The sequence below is a fragment of the Gadus chalcogrammus genome, unplaced genomic scaffold, assembly GCF_026213295.1.
Source record: "Gadus chalcogrammus isolate NIFS_2021 unplaced genomic scaffold, NIFS_Gcha_1.0 GACHA128, whole genome shotgun sequence".
NCBI lineage: Eukaryota > Metazoa > Chordata > Actinopteri > Gadiformes > Gadidae > Gadus > Gadus chalcogrammus.
In genome coordinates this window covers 19,180-41,802 of record NW_026613563.1, presented here as the reverse complement: position 1 = coordinate 41,802, position 22,623 = coordinate 19,180, and the positions used below count along the sequence as shown (strand labels likewise).

Sequence of the window (22,623 nt, the reverse complement as noted above, 5' to 3'; positions counted from 1 at the left end):
CCACATCGGTGGTTCAACGCGAAAGCACTCGGGTCACGCAGCGACCCCGGAGAGTGAATCGACCACGGCAGTTGGTACAGCACGAAAGCACTCGTGGCTCGCTGCGTAACAGCTGCAGAGTGCTCTAAATATTAATTGATCTCGCTGAGGTATTTTAAGTCAACTGCTTTTACGTGATTCATCGATCTCGCTGACGGTTTTAAGCTTATCGTTTTACGGTATGTATGATTGACTCTTAATATGTCGTATATTGGGTATGCCTTTTATCTTCCAGAAGCAGTATAGATCCTTGTCCACTTCTTCTACGCGGGTATGTATGGTCTCATTACCCCCTTTCGCTATTCTATTTTTGGGGTCGGCTCCGCCCCTGCCAGTCCCGGCAGGACATGCCGAGTTATCACCTATTTCCGGCGTAGGCCTACGTCCTCTCTTTTGGGGAAGGCTCCGCCCCTGCTAGTCCTGGCAGGATACGCCGAGTCCGCACGTCACCCTGGATCAGTGACGGGGCTCATGCCAAAGATTTACCATGCGAAATATTCCCATGTCGTTATTTAAATAAATCCTGTTCATACTTATCAGTGATCGAGTCTTTATGGGAGAAATGTTAAGCTTGCTGGTAGTTCTACCAGGAGGACTCAAATCACGCGCGGCTGGCCACCAATCACCAGCTACCAATCACCTGCCTACACCTGCTCTATAAAGAGTAGTCTAACATATGTCTTTGCTGCTCAGGTCTTCGTTCGACGCACCTCCATCCACCCCACCACCACCAGGTCGGCCTCAGTCTACTTGTCCAGGGGAAGGCTCCGCCCCTGCTAGTCCTGGCAGGATACGCCGAGTCTGCACGTCACCCTGGATCAGTGACGGGGCTCATGCCAAAGATTTACCATGCAAAATATTCCCATGTCGTTATTTAAATAAATCCTGTTCATACTTATCAGTGATCGAGTCTTTATGGGAGAATTGCCAGGACTGCTGTGATTGCAGAGCTGTTCCTCACCTTCCCGGATCGTTTCAAAGAGCTCAATAGAGAGCACGATGATAAGATAGCCGACTTCGCAGAGCGCTGCAGGAATGCTATTACAAAGGATATGGCAGAGGTCATAACTGAAAACAAAAAAAAGGGCAAGCTCCTCCCGATAATGTACAAATATACTTAATGGTTTGGGTTTTAGGTTCAAAGGGGCATGGGTTCTAGGTTCAAAGGGGCATGAGCAACACTGAAAGTTTGTTCAAATCAGTGAATATCTCCTCACAATCCCCTCAACAAAACATCTGGTGTTTATGGTTTTTTATCTATTTTGAGCAGCCGTTTAAAATATTATTTATTTTAATGTAACTGTTTTGTTCCCATACTTGTTCATTTAAGGACGGGAAAGTGCTTTTTTTTTTTAAGTGGTTCTTATTTCATTTTGGCCACAACTGTATACATTTTTTGTTTTGTGTCTTAATGTAAATAAAAGAGACTGTCTTGACTTATATTGCTTTTGTTTAGGTATTTCCTCATGTAATACCCAAATGCTTCATGTTACATTTATGAAGCTCTGACTACTGCACACTGTTGTGTGTAATTAAGTGTAATAACATTTACTGAAAAGTCCAAATTGTTTCACTTTGAGGTAAAGGGAATAATTCATGACAGTATAATAAAGGTCTCATGACAATCAATGTCAAAATTAGCCAGTGTAGTAACTTTTAATGACATATTATTGAAATGTCCAAATTGTTTCACTTTACTTGAGGCCAACAGAATCATTCATGAGCCTGTTGTAAAGGCATTAGACAGTGTAATGACGCTTCATGACATATTATTGAAATGTCCAAATTGTTTCACTTTACTTGAGGCCAACAGAATCATTCATGAGCCTGTTGTAAAGGCATTAGACAGTGTAATAACGCTTCATGACGTGTTATTGAACTGTCCAAATTGTTTCACTACTTGAGGCAAACAGAATCATTCATGACAGTACAATGAAGGTCTCATGACAGTCAATGTCAAAACATTCCGCATATGACAGTTTAATGTAATCTTACATGAATCGAAATAGTTTCTTTACATTTCATTATGAAGCCTACTATGACATGTTTATGACAGGTCATGTTATTGGTTAATGTCAAGTCGACATAACCAAGACATCGACAAGATATTTTGTCTTCGTTAATGTCAGGTTGTCATAACAAAGACATCGACAAGTTATTTTGTCTCAGCTTATGTCAGGTTGTCATAACAAAGACATCGACAAGTTATTTTGTCTCAGCTTATGTCAGGTTGTCATAACAAAGACAATCGACAAGTTATTTTGTCTCAGCTTATGTCAGGTTGTCATAACAAAGACATCTCATACAATGTCAATGTTGCATTAAACGTGACATAATTGACCGAATGACACTTTATGAACAGTCATAACTATTCATAATGTTCATGACAGGTGTCATGTCATGGTTATGACAGTGTAATGACAGTCTTATGACAGTCTTATGTATACACCTTCAAATAAAGTGTTACCAAAGTTTCACCAGACCTGCCTTCGCATGAAAAGGGTCCCAAAACAGTGGGTATGTCCCATCCGCCGAAAAGTGATCAATGCCCAAAGAAGAAAACCTTAGTGAGGAGACTGTGAAATGAGTTGTTTGTAGTAGCTGATACTGTACTGTTATTTATGAATAAACAGTTGTTAAACCAATATTGTTCTCTTCCCCATAATTTGTATTAAATATCTGTAGCAATCAGGGATATGAAACATGGGTGGGTCATTCATATAAAACACACCAGAACAAATATCTGTTTGGGTGGAACTCAAGTTAGAATGGGTGGATGTGCAGCTTGATCTGCAAAGAGAAACGATGTGATCGCATCAGAATAGCGAGTGATTAAAAATAATGTCACGACAAGCAAGCAAGAAGTGTGAGTCACAAAGGTTTATTTGCTGGTTGAGCACATCTGTAGCCAGTCACATCAGTTCAATTTACTGTAAATCCCCATCACTGGAAGGACACCACAGATTCAGACACATTTGTAAGTGCACAACACACGCTCACCATCTTGTCAAGGTAGGCCACATCATTTTCCCTGTCTATGTCCGTGAAACATATGGGGACAGTGCTTTGCAAGACTGTGTACTTTTGACGGAGAACTCCTATCACTCTTTCAATATGTATCCTAAGAGAGGCTAGACGTCTGGTGTTCTCCAAGTCAGCAGGATCTAACTGCTTCTATCCACGAGTAAATGCTGGAATTTTTAATTCAGCTTGGCATCTCTCAATGGACTCTTTAACCAGACAACCTCTGTCCGCTAAAACTACGTCCCCTGGGAGCAAATGAGATAAAAAGTGACTTTGTTCTGTGATAAACGTATCACTTGTGCGACCTCCCCATCCAGCGGAAATGAAACAAATGGAACCTCGAGGGCAAATTGCAATTAAATATTTCATTGTGTGGTGTGATTTGTATGATGAGTAACACTGAGCACTGGCTAGCAATCTACTGGGTTTCTCTAGAAATATTTCAAAACAATCTATAATGCAAACTGTCTTTTCAAAGCTACGGTTTCGAAATGCATATGGAAGAGATTTTCTTAAGTATTCTCTGTCAGGCCACAACACCAGACTTGGCACCAGTCTACAATGCATCACACTAATGCAGTGTTTGAAGAGCTTTGAAACAGTGGTTGAGTCAATGTCAAAATAAAAAGCCAAAAACTCAAAGGACAAGTTCATTCTAAGCTTAATTAAAGTTAACATGTACTGCTGAAAACATGTTAAACTAGATTTAAGTTGGAGAAAAGGAGCCACAATATGAAAAATTGTCATGAGAATGGAGAATGCTGATAAACCAGTGAGAGTATGAACCCTTTTATCATCGTTATGCAAGCTCATCTCATTCAGTGTAGTCCTATTCATTTTTTCCTTCAACAACATATTTTCAGTCCTCAGAGCTTGGCATTCTTGCTCAAGAGATTGGACGCGTTTACCACAGGTTTCAGTGGTGCATGGTGGGGTTGCTGGATCCTCCTCATGGAGAACAGGCTGGACATCGTTTCCAGGTTCTTCATGGGTAGATTCCTTCAAAGGCTCTGTGGTGGGACTTTGCTCTGCAGTAGGATCCTTGTTGCAGTCTTGGGGACAATCTGTTGATGCTCTGGTGAAAACAAAAGTAGTATAAACTGTCACTACTGATGACAGTTTGTCATTCTTTTGTCAGTCACTCTCTGTTTTCTGCAGTATACTAGCTTTCGTTAGTAAGAAAGTAAGTAAATTGTATTTGTATAGCACATTTACATCCAAAAGTGCTTTATAGTCGGTATATGATAAATAAACAATGTAATAAAATAAATGAATAGAAAGACAATGACAGGGATATTGACAATGACAGTGACAATCACATGCATAGTCAGTGGCTGCCAAATGCAAGTCGGTATAGGTGTGTGATGATTTCAGCCCAGTCACAGATGTTATGTTTTTTAGCTCATTGGGTGTTATTAAACCTACAATGAATTGTACAAAAAAAAATTGGTTTATAATTTTCCCAAGTCCATGGAAGTGGGGTTGACCAGGTTAAGGAACTTAAATATTCACCTGGGAGGGATGGCTTTCGCAGATAGCTTTGTCTGCTCCATCTTCTGTAGCTTTGCTCCCTGTCGTCTGTTGAAAACCTCCAGTCTCATTTTTCTTTTCCTCTTCTCTGGAGATGGAACGTAGTTGAAAAGAGATGGAACAAAGTCCGGACTCAAGGGATTATCACTCCTTCTCCCTACAAAATAAATAGAAACATTTCAGCGTCGAACTTGGGTTTGTTTACTACTACGTTAGCACTTGCTAGCTTAGCAGCATAAAAAACAGGACATTGTCAGCCCCACGAATTGCATGCTATAAATCAACTAGCTATGTGTGTGTGTGTGTGTGTGTGTGTGTGTGTGTGTGTGTGTGTGTGTGTGTGTGTGTGTGTGTGTGTGTGTGTGTGTGTGTGTGTGTGTGTGTGTGTGTGTGTGTGTGTGTGTGTGTGTGTGTGTGTGTGTGTGTGTGTGTGTGGTGAGGGGGTACTTACAGGGGGGCCGGGAAGTCCAGGTTGGCCTTTCATTCCCATCATTCCCTGGAGATAGAGGAAAGAAATCAAAGGTCAAACAACAGCAATGTCCAACACCAGTGGCTGTGCATGTTGTGGGCTGTGAGTAAGATATGCCGCTGAGGACAGAATGCTATACAACAGAAAGGGTTTTGTGTTATAAAACCACACTTACAGTAGTCCAGAAATGTGTGGAAGTATTTCTTTGACGATGAGTCCATTGACTGGACTGAAAGCTAAGGTGAGAATGCATGCCATAAAGTGGCATAAATCCCAGAACTCCATGGGAATAATCCATGGATTGGGAATGACAGTGAACACTGTAGCGGAAACCTATTTGACAGGTGTGCTCTGACATGGAAAGGTCTTCAGACTTCGATGGGTTCTTAGTGGTAGTTCTGTGTGGTGATGTGTATGTGTGAATACATAGTGTTATTGTTGGAGAGTTACCACAAAACTGCAGGTGTGTGTGTCTCAGAGTTTGTGCATGTGTGTGTGTGTGTGTGTGTGTGTGTGTGTGTGTGTGTGTGTGTGTGTGTGTGTGTGTGTGTGTGTGTGTGTGTGTGTGTGTGTGTGTGTGTGTGTGTGTGTGTGTGTGTGTGTGTGTGTGTGTGTGTGTGTGTGTGTGTGTGTGTGTGTGTGTGTGTGTGTGTGTGTTCACCATGGGGCCGGGACCAATATCAGCGCCTTTGTTGTGATCATACTGAGCAGCAAAGTTCTGTTGGAGTGAAAAATAAAAACCAGAATAAGAGACAAAATATACATATAAAAATTCATACAATACAATATACTTATTTTCTAAATCATAGGTTATTGTCTGTTCCATTGCTATAATTGTGCCAGAATTTGGGTCAGGTGAGTTTAAGGGCTTGATCGTTTATCAAACAGATGAACAGCAAATCAGCATCTTCCTGTAGCTTCTATACCTTACGGTTACAATAGGATATACCAGCCGGTTAACCTTATTTACTGAGAGGCCTTCATCAACATTCAGTTCCCCCACCTAGGAACACTTTAGAACCAACATCCATCTTCAGTTCCCCCACCCAGCAGCACTTTAGAACCAACATCCACCTTCAGTCCCCCACACAGTCACATTTTAGAACCAACATCCACCTTCAGTCCCCCCACCCAGCAGTTGACCAAGTCGGCCCCTATAGGATACTTACTCTGCCGAGGCCAGGGGGTCCTGGGGGCCCAGCAGGGCCGGGGTTGCCAGGTCTGCCGTCCCTCCCGTCAGGGCCCTGGGGTCCCTGTGGAGGAAGGCCTTGGGTTAGTCTCCGTTGATTACCACTGATTGACACACAGCCACCGTGTCTGCTGGGACGCTGCCAGAGTCCCAGCTCTGTTCGGCTGTGGAGCTCGGTTTGGTCTCAACTTGAATAAAAGCGTCATGTCCTTTTACTAAATTGTTTTATTATTGTTAATAAAGTTTAGAAAAGATAAATATGAATTTGTTCTGGATATGTGAGCCAAAGTCAGAAAAAAATAATATACAACAAATATTTGTAGTTCAGGTTATTTTCAGCCGTCGTGCAGCAGAGATTGGTCCATTATTATTTGTTATATTATCACGGCGGAGGGCTTTAGGCTGTGCCTGATGTAAACAAAGGGGTGTGGCCTATTCAAGTTGAAAGGTCAATCGGCGTCATCATATATCAACCCGATAAACTTCATGAAAGTTTCTATCCAGCAAACATGGCATTGTCATGCATCTTGTCATAATTAATGAGTTTGATAGTGGCTTACCCTTTCACCTCTTGGTCCTTTCGGGCCCTGAGGAATATAAGTAAACAATTGATGAGTCAGAGGCAGACATTATTTAAACAGTGAGGCAAGTTCACGTAAAAAAAGGAAGGTAGACTTAAACTTAACATATCTAAAATCTAAAACCTAAAAGAAGCTCGGCTACAATCGCTGGGGGATGAATAGGTGCATGTGGACAAACTGTGCATGTGAACTGCACAGCCAAAGCACCATTCAGGTGGGAACATATTTCAGTCCTCTTCATTGAACCTGGCCTTTGGCTAGAGCTGATGCCTACAATGTCTGCCCTGAGCTATGCTACGCATTATCACATACACCACACTCAAAGGGCTAAATGACACATCCAACCAGGGTTTGATTGCTCACTTTGAATCTTCCCTGAGTAGAAATAGAAGCTAAATAAATAGTGTTATTTATTTCTTTGTGTCATTTAACTGTGCTGGCTGTATCATGCACTGTTCAGCATTGCTGTTCATCTATCTCATTGCACATCAACCCATTAACATGCAGGGGATTTATGATGCTGTACATGTCCATGCAGAAGCACAGCCTCATAAAGCTGCTCCCAGATCACTGTGCACACTGTAGTATTAAACTGATCCGAAACCACAATCAGGGGCGTATCAAGCTTTCCAAAAGTGGGGGTGTTCTGGAATAGGCGAAGAAATAATCATTCCAAATAGCGATGATCAATTATATGAACTTTTACATACATCTAGGCCTACAAAATGGAAGAAATGCGAGCAGATACACTGTGTGTGTGTGTGTGTGTGTGTGTGTGTATGACTCATTGTGTGTTTGTTTGATACACGCACACACACACACACACACACACACACACACACACACACACACACACACACACACACACACACACACACACACACACACACACACACACACACACACACACACACACACACACACACTGTGTGATAAAGCTGAAAGGAGCTTCAGCAGCCTCTGAAGGCTGAAAACATGGATGCGAAGTACAATGACACAAACATGTCTCAACAGTGTAACCGTGTGTTATGTTCAAAAGCACAAGCTGGATCTGTTGGACAGGAAAATGATTGCAGAACAATTAGTTTGTCATAATGAGCAGAGACAAAACACATTTGTAAAGCCACTTGAGGCTGTTGCATGAATGTTCAATAACTGTAGCTCTAATGACATTTGGCTAGAGCGTTTGTTACTTGTATGTAGTGATGTTATTATGTAGTGACACACAGAGTGCAGGCTGTCAAACCAGTGGTCAAGTTCAACTTCAAATGTTCTCCATTTCATGCTGAGACCTATCTATGATCTATGTATAATGTTGGGCTTATGTGTTTATGGTGTGGTATTACTGATTATACAGTAGCCTAACTGAAAATAAAACGTGTCTGATCGAATGGAACGCACTTGCATGCTTCTAATGTTCTAAGAAAACAAGATGAACCCTTGACACACACTGTTGAGGACATTTCACGTTCAAGTGTGCTGAGAAAGCGAATCGCACAATTCTCCGGATTTTCGTGTATCACAGCATTCATTCACATTCATTAAACCAGTAGGCCTAAGTTGATTGCTGTGACACATACTTTGTGTATATTTTCAGTGATACACCTTGTAGATTGAAGTGCGTTTTCTCAAGGTTTGAAAATGACGAATCGCACGAGGATCTCTACTCTCCGTAAAGGCTACCTGTAGCCCTAGTCAAACCTGTGCATCCCAACCGCGGTAGCACTCGAAACAGATAGCCTATAGCTTGCAACTTGCAAGCACGTCAGTGTCTGCAGAGGGAGAGAAGTCAACTTACTTGTTTTCTCTTGAAAAAGCCGTCTATAGTCCCCTGTCTTTTTCTTTTAGTTTTCGGCATCATTGGCTATATTGCACGAAAAAATAAAACAGTTTTAAAACTAAAGTAGGCTTAGTTCCCGTCGGAAGAATGAATGGGATCTTATGCTAGGAGGTAACTAGCTCTTGAATAGAGAGCCATGAACCTTGCATCTATTAATGACAAATAATTAATCGCTTAATCGCTTTAATCGCTTAATATGCCTGAAAATGTTGCCTTCATTACAGGCAGTGAATGATGCTGATCTAAAACAGTGATTCAATTCTACCTTTTCATTGAAGGCGTCAAGTCAGTATGCAGCACGAACAGTTAGGCACAGCAATCTGTGAGAAACTGCTTGAATGACCGCGGTCACCGCGCTGAGTTCTCAGGCAGTCGGGTCTCGGGAGCACCGCTGCCAGCGCTTTCTGCAGGCTGCGCGAGCTGTTTAGTCTACGTAACGTCAATTGTAGCGCTGGGATTTACAGAGTGATCATTTGATACAGAGGGATGCAATCATAGCAACCATTTTAAATTGCATACAACAGGCGAACGTTTACTGTTTTTTATTAGAAAAGCTGATTTTTGTGAGGATTTGACGAACAAAAGTGGAGGGGATGGAATGGCCTTCCAATAGAAGTGAGGGGGATGCATCGTACTCATCCCCCGCGTCTGATACGCGCCTGACCACAATTATAGCCTATTAAATAATGACGCTAAGCTGCCAAGCTTTGTATTCTGTAACTTACCTGATATGAAGTGATCGCTGCACAAGCGGAATCCAACAGCCGGGGGGTCCCATTTTTCAGTCTTTTTTTGCTTGCTCCTGGCTCTTTTAATGGCGCTGATCCACTTAGCTCGCCTCTCCGCATCTTTAGGAATGCGGTAGAACGACGTACATTTATTTTTGCCTCGTTTATTTGTGCAACCTGGTGCACAACAGTTATCGACCATGTCTGCTCCACCACAAGAGCGCCAGTCTGCCGAATACTGCCAAAATGGTGGTGCCCACGTTTTCCCCGCCCCAACAACGTCAACACCCGGAACTCTATTGCAGCCAATGAGCTCGAGTTGACCCTGCTTAGCCTCCGAGATCAGACGAGATCGCGCGTGCTCAGGGTGGTATGGCCGTAAGCAATTATTGTCTTGTCCATACTAACTTTTATACAGGAGGAACCCATAATGAGTGGGAGCGCTGCTGTGGCCAGAGACGGGACTTGTACAGAAACAATAATTTGATCCATAATGAATGAAAGAAATGAATGAATGAATGAATGACTACGTTATTCCAGACTCAGAGTTCCACATCTGAATGTAATGCATTACACTGCTTGGGCGTGATCGTTTGCGTGATCTTTTGAATAAACGTAGCGTTGCAAAACGTGGGATGGACGGCATTAGTCAGCGCGATGAAGCCATTCATAGCTATTATTTCTTTAGAACAACATGATCAGGGGAGAGCGCGAACGCAGTCCCCCACTACCAGAAATTATGCAATCGAGATTCCCACATTTGGGGAATTCGCACGGGTCAGCAACAGCCTCAGTGCAATGGCTGAGCCTCGCTATGGGTGAACCACCTTCTTGATCGTGGTATCTCCCTTGCCAGGTAAGTATGAGTTGTACACGTTCAGGTGGGCTGAACGATGCCCACGCTTGTTCCCGTGGAGAACGGTTGCAAAGCATTCGGAGATGTCTAGACTTTAATAAACACTGTAGACCACCGGTCACACGATGACAGGCGAATCTGAAATCAGCGTGATGGAAGCATAACGAAAGGAAACCTGGAGATCCGAGTTATCGACCCGCCACAGAAAGAATCCTTTTTTCTTTCTTAAACAACAGAATATCGTTGGAATAATTGTAAACAGTGCGTTTATGAATTGTAAATGACACTTTATTGTCTACAGGCGGACGGGTGTACTCTCAGGTAGTGATGTTATGGTTTGCGTCGAGGCATCGGGGCGTGTGTCGAGTACCTCGGCTCCTCCCCCAGCGAAGCTCCGTATCACATAGGCGAAATGACGTGGCGCGTGACGTTCGAGGCTTCATCTCGGGCTGTTGCGCGATATGGGTTCACAATTGGCACATTTTTACAAAAAGAAGACCCTACCCAGTTCCAAGATCACTTTTATGGCTATGTAATTAATCACACTCATTCTCAGTCATCATGCAGTTCTATTATTACAATTATTAGTAGGCTACTGAGACAATCTATTTTGCCCGGGATGACTTAAAATCTAGGTCAAATGATTTGTTCTCTACCATGAGCTCGGGAGATATTTATGAACGGCAAACTCACACGTATCACTGAAATGACTTTAATTCTTAAACGTTGTGATGTTGTAGGCTACGAAGCAAACATCACATCATCACAGGAAACTCTTTCTTTCATCATAATTTAATTCACCACTAGGTGTCCCTAGCGTACTAATTTGAAGCTTCGAGGTCGAACCACTTTGATGGTTCATCTGGCTGCGAGGCTTTGACGTTTCATGAGGCATCATCTCGGCACCACTACTCTCTGGACTCAGGAGGAGTTTAGTTTTGTTTTTCACAGTGAGAGAGGGGTGCACCGGTCCTGGAGGTACTGCAATACCAGGTCGATGCGTGGAGTGGACGGAGCAAGCCCCTTTTCCATCTCCCAGTTCCAAAAATCAATTTAATATATGGTCCCCGGGTAGGGGACGTATCAGATATTAAACTGATAAGAACAGATACTACACTTGATCTTAGCCAAAAGGCCGAGAAGCGATGCCTCCACAGGCTCAGACCAAGAGGCCAGCTTCCCAGACACGTCGCTCCACTTGGCGGTTTAACAGACAACGACAAAACAAAAAAAAGACCAAGCACCCTGTGTGCGTGTTTGTGTGTATGTGAAAGCTGAAGAAATAAACCGAGGTCGCTACATCTCTTTGCTGCTGCCTGCTGGCAGTCTCACTAGGCCGTCTGCATGTTTCACAAATAGAGTGTGGAGCAGTGGAGGCTTCTATAAGACTACAGGTGAAGCAGTGCTTCACCAAAAAAATGTTAAAAAATAAATAAACCAAAAATCTTACAACAATCCCATTTTCAGTGCTTTGAAACAGAAATACTCACGAAGACGAGCTGTTTTCCTGAAATCAATTATGTGAGTCACAACAGCGCCACTATTCCCATTGACTTCAATGTAAATCGAGTGAACCCCAGGCGGCTCGTGTTTATTTTCCGTTTCAATTGATCCTTATGGCAGATAAGTCCCACCCGTGAACCAGTGACCGATAGGGTAGAATTTTGCACTTCAGTCACTTGACACAACACTCTGGCCAGTCACCGCCTTCATTGGACAGCTATCGTGAACTGACTACGAGTGAAAGCAGAGGGCAGACCAAAACCTACTGTGAAAACCACACAGCTCGTTGGTGCTACGGTAAGGAGCATTTTAAATTGCTCCATGTATGACAAGGTAAACTGGCTAACAGGGAGTTGGCTGAAAAAACGCCTTTACTGTTGGCCCCGTGTCATGTTTAAAGCATGCAATTGTGGTGTAGAACAAAATAAAAAGAAAACAAAGTGCTTGCATGATATCGAGTTCCTGAACCCACGTGACCACCGGTGTTCGGAACGCCATTTTGTCAGTAAAATCAAGCGCCGCCCTTAAAGAGCTTCCTTAAAATGACCCGGCGCCGAAGCTTTCAAGCCATCGGAGTACTCATCTCACTTTAATTCGCATGACATCGAGCTCTATAGGCAAAAATTAAATAGGTTAAATATTACCGACCCATACAATGGCCCCGGGGTGCTTTTCAAAAGCATCTCCGCTGAAGAAGACGTCCCAGATCTGCAGTATCCGGATAGATATAACTACCTTCAGAGCAGCCACAAAGACAGACGTCAGAAAGCCTGCAGTGTCTCTAATAAGACAAATATGCTACCCAAAAGTCCCATAGTTTCACCAGTGAGGCTACCAGGTATTCATGAGCATAGAAGGATTAGGGTAAAACAGGGCATGCAGTGTGTAACTGCTCCTGTGTGTAAAATGGTCATTTCCAGATGGTGTACAATCAAATGAATGTGAAGTAGGTACAATAACAGGGAGGGTAAATCCAGGAAGTACTATTCTTAAAAAGCAGGAGTGTTAAACCAAGTAGGTAGTATCCTTTTGAAAGAGCAGGGCGGTACCAATGTGGGGTGGCATTACTATTGTCCAAAACTAATGTTATTGTTGTTTTCTTCAGTTGGGGATGTCAACACGAGGACTTGGCAAGGAAATACTATGAAATGCGTCATCGCCTCTCACACACGAATGTCATGGTAGGAACAGCTGGATTCAGGATTTCACCCCTGCATTGGGGCCTCACCTGATGGATACGTTTCCTGTAGCTGCTGTGGTTCAGGTGTCATAGAAATTAAGTGCCCATTTTCTGCAAAGGACCTTTCTGTTAATTAGGCAGTAAAGTGTTTTTCTGCACAGAAACCAGCACCAGCAGCAGCAGCATTTGCTGATCATAGTCAACAACAGTGGTGCTACTGCCCTGAGCCAGAAGCAGGGAACATGGTGGTCTGTGCGTCAGGTTTTTGTTCAGTTAAAAAGTTTCACCAGACCTGCCTTCGCATGAAAAGGGTCCCAAAACAGTGGGTATGTCCCATCTGCCGAAAAGTGATCAATGCCCAAAGAAGAAAACCTTAGTGAGGAGACTGTGAAATGAGTTGTTTGTAGTAGCTGATACTGTACTGTTATTTATGAATAAACAGTTGTTAAACCAATATTGTTCTCTTCCCCATAATTTGTATTAGATATCTGTAGCAATCAGGGATATGAAACATGGGTGGGTCATTCATATAAAACACACCAGAACAAATATCTGTTTGGGTGGAACTCAAGTTAGAATGGGTGGATGTGCAGCTTGATCTGCAAAGAGAAACGATGTGATCGCATCAGAATAGCGAGTGATTAAAAATAATGTCACGACAAGCAAGCAAGAAGTGTGAGTCACAAAGGTTTATTTGCTGGTTGAGCACATCTGTAGCCAGTCACATCAGTTCAATTTACTGTAAATCCCCATCACTGGAAGGACACCACAGATTCAGACACATTTGTAAGTGCACAACACACGCTCACCATCTTGTCAAGGTAGGCCACATCATTTTCCCTGTCTATGTCCGTGAAACATATGGGGACAGTGCTTTGCAAGACTGTGTACTTTTGACGGAGAACTCCTATCACTCTTTCAATATGTATCCTAAGAGAGGCTAGACGTCTGGTGTTCTCCAAGTCAGCAGGATCTAACTGCTTCTATCCACGAGTAAATGCTGGAATTTTTAATTCAGCTTGGCATCTCTCAATGGACTCTTTAACCAGACAACCTCTGTCCGCTAAAACTACGTCCCCTGGGAGCAAATGAGATAAAAAGTGACTTTGTTCTGTGATAAACGTATCACTTGTGCGACCTCCCCATCCAGCGGAAATGAAACAAATGGAACCTCGAGGGCAAATTGCAATTAAATATTTCATTGTGTGGTGTGATTTGTATGATGAGTAACACTGAGCACTGGCTAGCAATCTACTGGGTTTCTCTAGAAATATTTCAAAACAATCTATAATGCAAACTGTCTTTTCAAAGCTACGGTTTCGAAATGCATATGGAAGAGATTTTCTTAAGTATTCTCTGTCAGGCCACAACACCAGACTTGGCACCAGTCTACAATGCATCACACTAATGCAGTGTTTGAAGAGCTTTGAAACAGTGGTTGAGTCAATGTCAAAATAAAAAGCCAAAAACTCAAAGGACAAGTTCATTCTAAGCTTAATTAAAGTTAACATGTACTGCTGAAAACATGTTAAACTAGATTTAAGTTGGAGAAAAGGAGCCACAATATGAAAAATTGTCATGAGAATGGAGAATGCTGATAAACCAGTGAGAGTATGAACCCTTTTATCATCGTTATGCAAGCTCATCTCATTCAGTGTAGTCCTATTCATTTTTTCCTTCAACAACATATTTTCAGTCCTCAGAGCTTGGCATTCTTGCTCAAGAGATTGGACGCGTTTACCACAGGTTTCAGTGGTGCATGGTGGGGTTGCTGGATCCTCCTCATGGAGAACAGGCTGGACATCGTTTCCAGGTTCTTCATGGGTAGATTCCTTCAAAGGCTCTGTGGTGGGACTTTGCTCTGCAGTAGGATCCTTGTTGCAGTCTTGGGGACAATCTGTTGATGCTCTGGTGAAAACAAAAGTAGTATAAACTGTCACTACTGATGACAGTTTGTCATTCTTTTGTCAGTCACTCTCTGTTTTCTGCAGTATACTAGCTTTCGTTAGTAAGAAAGTAAGTAAATTGTATTTGTATAGCACATTTACATCCAAAAGTGCTTTATAGTCGGTATATGATAAATAAACAATGTAATAAAATAAATGAATAGAAAGACAATGACAGGGATATTGACAATGACAGTGACAATCACATGCATAGTCAGTGGCTGCCAAATGCAAGTCGGTATAGGTGTGTGATGATTTCAGCCCAGTCACAGATGTTATGTTTTTTAGCTCATTGGGTGTTATTAAACCTACAATGAATTGTACAAAAAAAAATTGGTTTATAATTTTCCCAAGTCCATGGAAGTGGGGTTGACCAGGTTAAGGAACTTAAATATTCACCTGGGAGGGATGGCTTTCGCAGATAGCTTTGTCTGCTCCATCTTCTGTAGCTTTGCTCCCTGTCGTCTGTTGAAAACCTCCAGTCTCATTTTTCTTTTCCTCTTCTCTGGAGATGGAACGTAGTTGAAAAGAGATGGAACAAAGTCCGGACTCAAGGGATTATCACTCCTTCTCCCTACAAAATAAATAGAAACATTTCAGCGTCGAACTTGGGTTTGTTTACTACTACGTTAGCACTTGCTAGCTTAGCAGCATAAAAAACAGGACATTGTCAGCCCCACGAATTGCATGCTATAAATCAACTAGCTATGTGTGTGTGTGTGTGTGTGTGTGTGTGTGTGTGTGTGTGTGTGTGTGTGTGTGTGTGTGTGTGTGTGTGTGTGTGTGTGTGTGTGTGTGTGTGTGTGTGTGTGTGTGTGTGTGTGTGTGTGTGTGTGTGTGTGTGTGTGTGTGTGTGTGTGGTGAGGGGGTACTTACAGGGGGGCCGGGAAGTCCAGGTTGGCCTTTCATTCCCATCATTCCCTGGAGATAGAGGAAAGAAATCAAAGGTCAAACAACAGCAATGTCCAACACCAGTGGCTGTGCATGTTGTGGGCTGTGAGTAAGATATGCCGCTGAGGACAGAATGCTATACAACAGAAAGGGTTTTGTGTTATAAAACCACACTTACAGTAGTCCAGAAATGTGTGGAAGTATTTCTTTGACGATGAGTCCATTGACTGGACTGAAAGCTAAGGTGAGAATGCATGCCATAAAGTGGCATAAATCCCAGAACTCCATGGGAATAATCCATGGATTGGGAATGACAGTGAACACTGTAGCGGAAACCTATTTGACAGGTGTGCTCTGACATGGAAAGGTCTTCAGACTTCGATGGGTTCTTAGTGGTAGTTCTGTGTGGTGATGTGTATGTGTGAATACATAGTGTTATTGTTGGAGAGTTACCACAAAACTGCAGGTGTGTGTGTCTCAGAGTTTGTGCATGTGTGTGTGTGTGTGTGTGTGTGTGTGTGTGTGTGTGTGTGTGTGTGTGTGTGTGTGTGTGTGTGTGTGTGTGTGTGTGTGTGTGTGTGTGTGTGTGTGTGTGTGTGTGTGTGTGTGTGTGTGTGTGTGTGTGTGTGTGTGTGTGTGTGTGTGTGTGTGTGTGTGTGTGTGTGTGTGTGTGTTCACCATGGGGCCGGGACCAATATCAGCGCCTTTGTTGTGATCATACTGAGCAGCAAAGTTCTGTTGGAGTGAAAAATAAAAACCAGAATAAGAGACAAAATATACATATAAAAATTCATACAATACAATATACTTATTTTCTAAATCATAGGTTATTGTCTGTTCCATTGCTATAATTGTGCCAGAATTTGGGTCAGGTGAGTTTAAGGGCTTGATCGTTTATCAAACAGATGAACAGCAAATCAGCATCTTCCTGTAGCTTCTATACCTTACGGTTACAATAGGATATACCAGCCGGTTAACCTTATTTACTGAGAGGCCTTCATCAACATTCAGTTCCCCCACCTAGGAACACTTTAGAACCAACATCCATCTTCAGTTCCCCCACCCAGCAGCACTTTAGAACCAACATCCACCTTCAGTCCCCCACACAGTCACATTTTAGAACCAACATCCACCTTCAGTCCCCCCACCCAGCAGTTGACCAAGTCGGCCCCTATAGGATACTTACTCTGCCGAGGCCAGGGGGTCCTGGGGGCCCAGCAGGGCCGGGGTTGCCAGGTCTGCCGTCCCTCCCGTCAGGGCCCTGGGGTCCCTGTGGAGGAAGGCCTTGGGTTAGTCTCCGTTGATTACCACTGATTGACACACAGCCACCGTGTCTGCTGGGACGCTGCCAGAGTCCCAGCTCTGTTCGGCTGTGGAGCTCGGTTTGGTCTCAACTTGAATAAAAGCGTCATGTCCTTTTACTAAATTGTTTTATTATTGTTAATAAAGTTTAGAAAAGATAAATATGAATTTGTTCTGGATATGTGAGCCAAAGTCAGAAAAAAATAATATACAACAAATATTTGTAGTTCAGGTTATTTTCAGCCGTCGTGCAGCAGAGATTGGTCCATTATTATTTGTTATATTATCACGGCGGAGGGCTTTAGGCTGTGCCTGATGTAAACAAAGGGGTGTGGCCTATTCAAGTTGAAAGGTCAATCGGCGTCATCATATATCAACCCGATAAACTTCATGAAAGTTTCTATCCAGCAAACATGGCATTGTCATGCATCTTGTCATAATTAATGAGTTTGATAGTGGCTTACCCTTTCACCTCTTGGTCCTTTCGGGCCCTGAGGAATATAAGTAAACAATTGATGAGTCAGAGGCAGACATTATTTAAACAGTGAGGCAAGTTCACGTAAAAAAAGGAAGGTAGACTTAAACTTAACATATCTAAAATCTAAAACCTAAAAGAAGCTCGGCTACAATCGCTGGGGGATGAATAGGTGCATGTGGACAAACTGTGCATGTGAACTGCACAGCCAAAGCACCATTCAGGTGGGAACATATTTCAGTCCTCTTCATTGAACCTGGCCTTTGGCTAGAGCTGATGCCTACAATGTCTGCCCTGAGCTATGCTACGCATTATCACATACACCACACTCAAAGGGCTAAATGACACATCCAACCAGGGTTTGATTGCTCACTTTGAATCTTCCCTGAGTAGAAATAGAAGCTAAATAAATAGTGTTATTTATTTCTTTGTGTCATTTAACTGTGCTGGCTGTATCATGCACTGTTCAGCATTGCTGTTCATCTATCTCATTGCACATCAACCCATTAACATGCAGGGGATTTATGATGCTGTACATGTCCATGCAGAAGCACAGCCTCATAAAGCTGCTCCCAGATCACTGTGCACACTGTAGTATTAAACTGATCCGAAACCACAATCAGGGGCGTATCAAGCTTTCCAAAAGTGGGGGTGTTCTGGAATAGGCGAAGAAATAATCATTCCAAATAGCGATGATCAATTATATGAACTTTTACATACATCTAGGCCTACAAAATGGAAGAAATGCGAGCAGATACACTGTGTGTGTGTGTGTGTGTGTGTGTATGACTCATTGTGTGTTTGTTTGATACACGCACACACACACACACACACACACACACACACACACACACACACACACACACACACACACACACACACACACACACACACACACACACACACACACACACACACACACACACACACACTGTGTGATAAAGCTGAAAGGAGCTTCAGCAGCCTCTGAAGGCTGAAAACATGGATGCGAAGTACAATGACACAAACATGTCTCAACAGTGTAACCGTGTGTTATGTTCAAAAGCACAAGCTGGATCTGTTGGACAGGAAAATGATTGCAGAACAATTAGTTTGTCATAATGAGCAGAGACAAAACACATTTGTAAAGCCACTTGAGGCTGTTGCATGAATGTTCAATAACTGTAGCTCTAATGACATTTGGCTAGAGCGTTTGTTACTTGTATGTAGTGATGTTATTATGTAGTGACACACAGAGTGCAGGCTGTCAAACCAGTGGTCAAGTTCAACTTCAAATGTTCTCCATTTCATGCTGAGACCTATCTATGATCTATGTATAATGTTGGGCTTATGTGTTTATGGTGTGGTATTACTGATTATACAGTAGCCTAACTGAAAATAAAACGTGTCTGATCGAATGGAACGCACTTGCATGCTTCTAATGTTCTAAGAAAACAAGATGAACCCTTGACACACACTGTTGAGGACATTTCACGTTCAAGTGTGCTGAGAAAGCGAATCGCACAATTCTCCGGATTTTCGTGTATCACAGCATTCATTCACATTCATTAAACCAGTAGGCCTAAGTTGATTGCTGTGACACATACTTTGTGTATATTTTCAGTGATACACCTTGTAGATTGAAGTGCGTTTTCTCAAGGTTTGAAAATGACGAATCGCACGAGGATCTCTACTCTCCGTAAAGGCTACCTGTAGCCCTAGTCAAACCTGTGCATCCCAACCGCGGTAGCACTCGAAACAGATAGCCTATAGCTTGCAACTTGCAAGCACGTCAGTGTCTGCAGAGGGAGAGAAGTCAACTTACTTGTTTTCTCTTGAAAAAGCCGTCTATAGTCCCCTGTCTTTTTCTTTTAGTTTTCGGCATCATTGGCTATATTGCACGAAAAAATAAAACAGTTTTAAAACTAAAGTAGGCTTAGTTCCCGTCGGAAGAATGAATGGGATCTTATGCTAGGAGGTAACTAGCTCTTGAATAGAGAGCCATGAACCTTGCATCTATTAATGACAAATAATTAATCGCTTAATCGCTTTAATCGCTTAATATGCCTGAAAATGTTGCCTTCATTACAGGCAGTGAATGATGCTGATCTAAAACAGTGATTCAATTCTACCTTTTCATTGAAGGCGTCAAGTCAGTATGCAGCACGAACAGTTAGGCACAGCAATCTGTGAGAAACTGCTTGAATGACCGCGGTCACCGCGCTGAGCTCTCAGGCAGTCGGGTCTCGGGAGCACCGCTGCCAGCGCTTTCTGCAGGCTGCGCGAGCTGTTTAGTCTACGTAACGTCAATTGTAGCGCTGGGATTTACAGAGTGATCATTTGATACAGAGGGATGCAATCATAGCAACCATTTTAAATTGCATACAACAGGCGAACGTTTACTGTTTTTTATTAGAAAAGCTGATTTTTGTGAGGATTTGACGAACAAAAGTGGAGGGGATGGAATGGCCTTCCAATAGAAGTGAGGGGGATGCATCGTACTCATCCCCCGCGTCTGATACGCGCCTGACCACAATTATAGCCTATTAAATAATGACGCTAAGCTGCCAAGCTTTGTATTCTGTAACTTACCTGATATGAAGTGATCGCTGCACAAGCGGAATCCAACAGCCGGGGGGTCCCATTTTTCAGTCTTTTTTTGCTTGCTCCTGGCTCTTTTAATGGCGCTGATCCACTTAGCTCGCCTCTCCGCATCTTTAGGAATGCGGTAGAACGACGTACATTTATTTTTGCCTCGTTTATTTGTGCAACCTGGTGCACAACAGTTATCGACCATGTCTGCTCCACCACAAGAGCGCCAGTCTGCCGAATACTGCCAAAATGGTGGTGCCCACGTTTTCCCCGCCCCAACAACGTCAACACCCGGAACTCTATTGCAGCCAATGAGCTCGAGTTGACCCTGCTTAGCCTCCGAGATCAGACGAGATCGCGCGTGCTCAGGGTGGTATGGCCGTAAGCAATTATTGTCTTGTCCATACTAACTTTTATACAGGAGGAACCCATAATGAGTGGGAGCGCTGCTGTGGCCAGAGACGGGACTTGTACAGAAACAATAATTTGATCCATAATGAATGAAAGAAATGAATGAATGAATGATAACTCCCTCTAATAGCATTCGGTAGACACCAATGGTTTCCTGAAGTGTTTTTCTTGTATGCTTTTTTTACTCCAACTCACCGTGAAAACTCTGATGACTACTACAGTACAACAGAACTCAAGGCATTAGTTACATAAAATCATAAATTACACGGCACACAAAAAGCCAAACAAGCAAAACACAAACAGGGAAACAACAAGAAACCATACCCTGTGGCTGCATGCTATTTACAGGGACTTTGAAATCGATTTCTTTTTCGGCGCTGCGTATACAAGCGGTTCACCTTCTCTCATGCCGCCATCTCAAACTGGAACACCAAATGACCAAAAATCAGCCTAAATTACAACACACACACACACCACCCCACAACACAACGTTGACGGTATTCACAAACTATTTAAATACAATTGAAACCTGAAATAACGACACATACAATTTTGAATCTAATATAAACAAAAACGCTTCTTATGTCTATAATATGAACGTATAATTATAAGACAGAACCCTTTGATGCTGCCGTACAATCCCTACACATCACACAACCCAGTTATGGGGATTTCTCTAATAATTAAATATTTTTGTCAAACTTTAATATACAACTGAAATAGTCTGCGTTTTCCATTTAAACCGCTTTTGTGCCACCATTCCTCATGAAATGTCAAGCAAACATTAACACTCTAGTCTGCCTCAAGCAGTAGTAACAACCTTATGTATTGGTCTCTCAAGAAACACAGTTTTAACTGTGGGTTTCCCCTTTTTGTCCAATGTGGTGTTGCTAACCAACAATCTTAGCTTTCTGACTTTACTGTCTAACCCTGGATAGACTTCTGTGACACGGGCTAACTTCCACTCATTGCGTGGTGCCAGATCATCTTGTAGAAGGACAATGTCGTTGACCTTTGAGTCTCTTCTCTTTTTTTGCCATTTTTGTCTTGGTTGCAAGCTCAATAGGTATTCTTTCTTCCAACGAACCCAAAACTCATTGGCCAAATACTGGACTCGACGCCACCTCTTCTGAAGATAAAGATCTTCTTTGATAAATTGACCGGGTGGGGGTAGAATAACAGTTGGCTTCATGGTAAGGATATGGTTTGGGGTTAAAGGTTCGGGTCCAGATGGGTCATTCAAATGTTCAGTAGTAAGAGGTCTGCTGTTAATGATGGCCATAACCTCATACAGGAAGGTCCTTAGGGAGGCGCTATCAAGCCTTTTTGACGACTGGTCGAGAATAACTGTCAGAACACTTCTTACACTTCTTATTTGCCTCTCCTAGGCGCCACCCATATGACTTGCTGCTGGGGGATTCATAAGAAATTCACACCCTAGATCCTTGACCTTCTGTGTCCATTCCTTTCACGAGTCCTGCAAACTCTCTTCTTGCACCGACAAAATTGGTTCCTTGGTCACATCTTAGCTGGCGAACATTCCCTCTGATGGCAATGAATGCTCTTATGCATTAATGATGCGTCAGTCGTCAGTCATCAATGACCTCTATGTGTATAGCTCTTGAACATAGACAGGTGAGTAAAAGACCATACCTTTTGAGCTCTTTACGTCCTTCCTTAACATAGATCGGTCCAAAACAACGTCAACAACCGGAACTCTATTGCAGCCATTGCAGCCAATGAGCTCGAGTTGAAAAAGAAAATAGCTTACAGCACGTGGTTTCACTCAGGTAAATTGTATCCCCTTCACCGTTTGCTAGTTGATAATTAGACCTTTTTTTAAGGTTTGTATTAAGCTGTTTCGATTTTGTAGAAAGAGAAAAGATTTCGACCGTGTCATAACACGGTCGTTGTGTATAAAGGGAAGACGTAGAGGTTACGTTTTTAGCTGCTGGGTAGACTTCAGTCAACCTATCGCCGTTTTGTCTGCGAGCAACCATATTACTCGTGGGTGGTCTCCTTTTAATCGTGGTAATCTACGCTTTCCAACGGTGTATGGCATGACTATATGTACCCAGGGTTCGTTGA

General features: G+C 42.7%; 1 protein-coding gene, 1 long non-coding RNA gene and 2 other non-coding genes across 7 annotated transcripts; 1 reads left to right on the top strand and 3 right to left on the bottom strand.

The window, feature by feature from the left end:
* Window positions 1-2,714: 2,714 nt before the first annotated feature.
* LOC130378968 (uncharacterized) lies at window positions 2,715-20,631 on the bottom strand. Of its 4 annotated transcripts, XR_008895028.1 has the most exons (10): window positions 20,125-20,623; window positions 17,543-17,569; window positions 16,963-17,046; window positions 16,455-16,511; window positions 6,812-6,838; window positions 6,232-6,315; window positions 5,724-5,780; window positions 5,045-5,089; window positions 4,576-4,750; window positions 2,715-4,138 (listed from the first exon to the last, which is right to left on the bottom strand). XR_008895028.1 is itself a non-coding variant. In XM_056585555.1 (8 exons), the coding sequence occupies exons 1-8, from the start codon at window positions 20,175-20,177 to the stop codon at window positions 5,083-5,085; spliced, it is 396 nt and encodes a 131-aa protein (XP_056441530.1). In that variant the 5' UTR covers window positions 20,178-20,631; the 3' UTR covers window positions 5,044-5,082. The 4 variants fall into 4 exon arrangements, 3 of the variants coding, with proteins under 3 accessions (XP_056441529.1, XP_056441530.1, XP_056441531.1); XM_056585555.1 differs by lacking the exons at window positions 2,715-4,138; window positions 4,576-4,750 and having other exon boundaries at window positions 5,044-5,089; window positions 20,125-20,631; XM_056585556.1 differs by lacking the exons at window positions 2,715-4,138; window positions 4,576-4,750 and having other exon boundaries at window positions 5,044-5,089; window positions 19,665-20,218.
* Window positions 5,632-15,259, top strand: LOC130378969 (uncharacterized). Its single transcript, XR_008895029.1, has 2 exons — window positions 5,632-12,597; window positions 12,865-15,259. It is a non-coding gene; the product is annotated as an uncharacterized LOC130378969 (long non-coding RNA).
* On the bottom strand, window positions 10,100-10,264 carry LOC130378972 (U1 spliceosomal RNA). Its single transcript, XR_008895037.1, has one exon. It is a non-coding gene; the product is annotated as a U1 spliceosomal RNA (small nuclear RNA).
* On the bottom strand, window positions 11,213-11,403 carry LOC130378973 (U2 spliceosomal RNA). Its single transcript, XR_008895038.1, has one exon. It is a non-coding gene; the product is annotated as a U2 spliceosomal RNA (small nuclear RNA).
* Window positions 20,632-22,623: the final 1,992 nt, after the last annotated feature.

What these genes read in the sequence shown, in the direction of transcription:
- LOC130378968 (XM_056585554.1), bottom strand. Translation starts at nt 4,664, where the DNA reads ATGAGACTGGAGGTTTTCAACAGACGACAGGGAGCAAAGCTACAGAAG. An exon ending in GCGAAAGCCATCCCTCCCAG is followed by an intron (nt 4,139 to 4,575) that starts GTGAATATTTAA and finishes TGTTTTCACCAG; the next exon opens with AGCATCAACAGATTGTCCCC.